The sequence below is a fragment of the Primulina eburnea genome, chromosome 7 (genome assembly GCF_022965805.1).
Source record: "Primulina eburnea isolate SZY01 chromosome 7, ASM2296580v1, whole genome shotgun sequence".
NCBI lineage: Eukaryota > Viridiplantae > Streptophyta > Magnoliopsida > Lamiales > Gesneriaceae > Primulina > Primulina eburnea.
The window spans coordinates 4,808,612-4,813,837 of record NC_133107.1 but is presented as its reverse complement, the minus strand read 5'-3'; the positions used below and the strand labels follow the sequence as shown (position 1 = coordinate 4,813,837).

The 5,226-nt window shown below is 34.8% G+C and overlaps 1 protein-coding gene across 1 annotated transcript; it reads right to left on the bottom strand.

Annotated features, from left to right (window-relative positions):
• Nucleotides 1-761: 761 nt before the first annotated feature.
• On the bottom strand, nt 762-3,369 carry LOC140836820 (uncharacterized). The gene is made up of 2 exons (XM_073202638.1): nt 2,022-3,369; nt 762-1,270 (listed from the first exon to the last, which is right to left on the bottom strand). The coding sequence occupies exons 1-2, from the start codon at nt 3,321-3,323 to the stop codon at nt 1,208-1,210; spliced, it is 1,365 nt and encodes a 454-aa protein (XP_073058739.1). The 5' UTR covers nt 3,324-3,369; the 3' UTR covers nt 762-1,207.
• Nucleotides 3,370-5,226: the final 1,857 nt, after the last annotated feature.

The window sequence follows — 5,226 nt, the reverse complement described above, 5'->3', positions numbered from 1 at the left end:
TCAAATTGAAACTCGGAAAATTGATGCTAGTTTAACATGTATTTGAAAAACAAACTTAAACAATGATAACTTGTAGTTCAAAACTTGATAATAAATCTCGAGTTCGAGACTCGATTGCTGATTTTATTGTGTACATAAAAGAATGGTAAGGGTCAATTGATGAGCCACCAAGGCTGACCGATTCAGGTGAAAACTATCATAATTGAAAAGAAATTGCATGACCGCTAAGGAGGAGTTTGTTTTCTGTCAAAAAAATATCCATCGTTCACATGGGAATACAAATTACCAATGGGTGATTCTCACAAATTTCATATGCCAAGTTTCCATTTCATCAAACATTTAATGCACCACTAACATATCATGGAAATGGAATTCATTCTGCTCTTACCTGTATTTTGCCACACAACAATCATGGAAAAGCAAAAAGGAAAGGGAATCCGAGTCATGAGAAAAGGACCCCCAACAAGAGTTGGATTATATGCAAAATGCTAGTTGATCAATTGACAGGTTTCCTATATATAAAATCTGTGTAAACCTGGCAAAAACCTCCCCTGAAAGAGTCTCGAGTTCGATCCATATGACAGCGAAAATACTCCCCTTCCCCATGTAATACCAAAAAAAAAGGAAGAAGTTATATATGCCTATTGCATCATATCCTTTAAGCAACTTTTATTGATGTTTCCATATTACAATGTTTGAACCTGGACAAAAGCACCAATATTAACGACAAACAAAAGGTAAAATGACAAGTTCGAGGGGAATATAATTAATAAGATTATCATGGCAAACCATACTCAACCATACTTGATTTTGAAGCAGAGGACTAGTTCAGATAATTAGAGAAGCCTTCCAAAGAATCAGGAATCACCCAACAAAACCAAGGATGACAGCCCCAACCAAAGCTAAAAACAAACTGCAGCAGTCAGTAAAATGATAATAGTAAAGAACAAGGGCCATTAAAATCCCAAAAATTAAAGGTTATGTCATCTTCTTCTCGTCACCAGCTTTCATTTCACACTTGATTTTTCTTTTTTCTTGCAAACCTTCAAAAACACTCAACCACCCTTTCCATTCCATCAACACACTAAACTATATACACCCAACAACACATTATTAACTTCTCAGGCACAATATAATACAATACAATACAATACAATATAATGTATTAATTAAGAAATTTGTTTAACCATCTAAAATGCCTCCTCAATTATGGAATCGAGGAAGAAGCTTCGTGTCTTGATTCTCTCAAGTACCCAAGAAGTGTTTCAGCCTGCCAAAAAGTGAACACACTCCCATTCAATCAAAACATTGGGCATAAAAAAAACGGCACCATTCGTTTACAGAAAAAGAAACTAAATGCAAGAACAACGAAAGCAACCCTGCAGCCGTTGTTATCCGGGATGGATCACACAAGAGGAAAGATGATAACGTAGAACATAAATACTTCCAACATCTACCTAATTATTAATAACAAAGAAAGTAAGAACAGCATTAAACAATAGATTAGGACCAGACCCCACATCTGGACCACGAGATTATGACATAATCAGAAAATTTGGTGTGAACTTGTGATGCTTAATTTTGTAAGCTTAAGTTTCCATCCTCGTCATTAAAGAAACGGATGCCACTTGAGAGAGATGTGTTCGTTTAACAGTCTACCTAATAATTAAGACAACTTTGCAGGACCAACTTCATAGGTCAATCATCCGCTCATGCTTCGAAGCCAGTCAATTAGGAAGGATAGATGTTGATTCAATGATGGCCAATCATTTACCGTTCATTAATTACTTAGCTTAGCCACATGCTAAATGAATAAAAACCAGTTTTCATCAAAATTTGAAATCCAAGAAAGGCGAATACCAATCAATCTAAGATTCCTAATCAATAGTCTAAAAAACAAAAACAAAAAATTATAGTCCTGTTCATGTGGCTTGCTAATTTGAGCACATAAATTGGCACCAAGAAAAGAAAAGTTTGTAGTAAAAATATAAACAAGAGATAAAAATACAAAAAAATTTAACCTTCTGTTTAGCTTTCGCCGTCCCGATCTGAGACAAGGCAACCAGAGGCGGTATTCCTCCCTCTCGCACAAGAAATCCCCTGTTTCTAACACTCTCGCCACACAACTGCAACAAAGTTAACACCGCAAATTCCTTCCCCTTTTCACTGCTGTCCTCAATCGCTTCCACCAAAGCTGGGATTCCACCTTCTTCGACAATGACTTCACGACCCATTTCAATCCCCGCCAAGCTACTCAACACCACCATGGCCTTCTCCGCTAGTCCAGTGCCCTGTTCACCCACAAGACTCAACAACGGGGTTACTGCCCCAGCACTCACTGTTCTTTCTTTATTCAATTTCACAGAACAGAGCTTGTAAAGAGTGGTCAGAGCGTCCTTTTTGCCTCGATTTGAACCATTTATCAGCAGTGCAACCAACGGAGGTATCGCACCGCAAGCTCCAATTGAGACTTTATTCTCATCTATTAAAGACAGACTCAACAGAGCGCAAGCGGCGTTTTGCTTGGAAATCTCGGTACCTGTTTTCAAGACATAGATTAAAGATTTGACCGCGCCTGATTTTGTGATCAATGTTTTGTTGGATTCGTGAAGGGAGAGGTTCAGAAGAGCCGTGACGGCGTGTTCTTGGGTCATCGGGTCGTAACAGCGGAGGAGCGGGATTAAAGCGGGTACTGCCCCGGATTCACCGATCAAGACCCGGTTGTCGGCCCGATTTTTCGCTAACAATCGCAATTTAGCAGCAGCAGATCTCTTCACAGCAATTGATGAAGATTGCAAACCATCAACACACAATTTCACGGTGGGCTGCAGGTCTTCAGGTGAGATACTATCGATAATCTCCGTAGAAAAAGTCTCTCTCTGTAAGAACCCAGAACAAGGTTCGGATTCAGGCTTGAAGTCTATGTCCGGTTCCGGAACTGGGTCGGGAACGATAGCAAGGCGCTGGAGCTCCCCAGAAATGTCGCTGGAACAAGCAGAAAAATCACTGAATGCTTGCGAGACATCCAAAATCTCATCGATATCCGATGAGGAGGGGCTCTTGGAAGTATTAGTAGATTTCTTAGCAAGTTCGCCTAGCCGGAGGTCGATAACCGAGTCAGTAAGAATCTCCGACACATTCCTCGATCTCTGGTCATCATCTAAGAAGATAGTAGAACGGATTGTCCGCATAGAACGGCCCATGGAACGGTTCAACTTGACGGAGGACGGCGGCGGAGTGTAGTAGTAGTAAGGGCGCGTTTGGGGGTAGCGAGCAGAGATGTTGGAGTTGGAGTGAGAGTGGGAATCTTGTACAGAAACCATGGTGGAATCAGTGAGAGAGAACCACTGTTTGGATTATATATATAAATGAGTGGATTTGGTTTAATGCATAAGAATTTTCAAAAGTCACAGCTGGAGAATACCATTTTGACTCGCAGGTCAAAACGGTCCACTCATTGTAATTTAATTTAATTTAATTTAATGTTTTAACGAAATTATCGACTTTACTCTTATGTTTTCATATCCATTTTTATAATCTGGATTAAACAAATTCTTCGACAACATTTTTTCGACCCAACATAAATTATTTGGCATGCTTTACTCGATTAATATGATTTTGAAAAGTTATTATATTAATTCGAAGTTTATTTAGCATGCACAAAAATTTAATGAATACATATTTTCACATCAATATGTGTTTTTATTCCGAGAGTAGGTCTCTTGTGAGACAGTCTCACAAATCTTTATCCGTGAAACGGATCAATTCTAACGATATTCACAATAAAAAGTAATACTTTTAGTATAAAAAATAATATTTTTTATTGATGATCCAAATAAGAGATCCGTCTCACAACAATTTTTGCCTTGTTTCGATTATCATTCATTCAATTTGTCACACACTCATTTCCAATAAATGAACCTAAAAAATAATAAAATTTACCTAGTTAAAATATGTCTTGTTGTCTAATATATATATATATATATATATATATATATATATATATATATATATATATATATATATCAATTATTTGAATGACTCAAAGTTAGAATCTCAATGGCAGATAGGTTATAAAGTATTATTCTACATAATTACTGTCATATAAATCAATTAAAATATAATTATTCATAACATTAACAATCAATGTTATGTGTGACATGGTAAAGGGTGTTTTGATTTTTTTAACTAAAATCAACTATTTAATTAAGAAAAGATATTCTCGTATATATTTCAAATATACTCAAAGATATCATTTTTTTAATTAAATAATTGATCGAGATTATTTTACAAATTTTTCCATATCGTGTAATTACTTGAAACTCAAAGAGGAGTCCGCAAATGTTTTTTTAAAGTTCGATAAGATATTGATGTAAATACCGTAAACATATTTAATATAACAAGTTTTTCGAGATCCAAAAATATGTGTTAACGTGCCATTTCACAATGTTTATGAAAGACTTATTATTCCCTTTATTTATATATATTGAATCAGGTAAATTTCGAAACAATTTATTTATTTCATATATACATAATAAAGGCAAAAATTTATGTGAGACGATCCAACGGGTCGTATTTATAAGACAGATCTTTTATTTGGGTCACCCGTGAAAAAGTATTAATTTTTATGCTCATAGTATTATTTTTTATTGTGAATATGGGTAGGGTTGGTCCGTCTCACAGATTGTGATCCGTGAGACGATCGCACATGATAATCACTCCATAATAAATCACCCTATAACGTGACTGTACAATATAATTGTACCTAGTGAGTACTACCCAATAATATATTAGTTGTACTCCTGTCCATATCAACGTAATCTTTACGCAGCGATACGGATTTTTACAAATAAATATTTGGATCATAAAACTCTATGGAAACAAACTAATTCGATTCATATATTACATATTAATCATCTTCAATAAAAATAATACTATATTTTTTAATTTAGTTTATCACAATAGACGCTCAAATGATCTTTTTTTATTGTTATTATCCATAAATATATCAATTTTTTCAACATTATTTTTATTTTAATTTTCTCATCTTACATCTTTCAAATCATCAATTACCATTTCACTCGTTATTCATCGTTACCACTAAAATATTTATCAGTATCTTCAGTCTAACTGTGAGATGATCTTTCTTCTTTTTATTTTTTTTATATTTTATAATAATATTATCATGAAAAAATAATTTTATATCTGTTACAATTATAAATTATA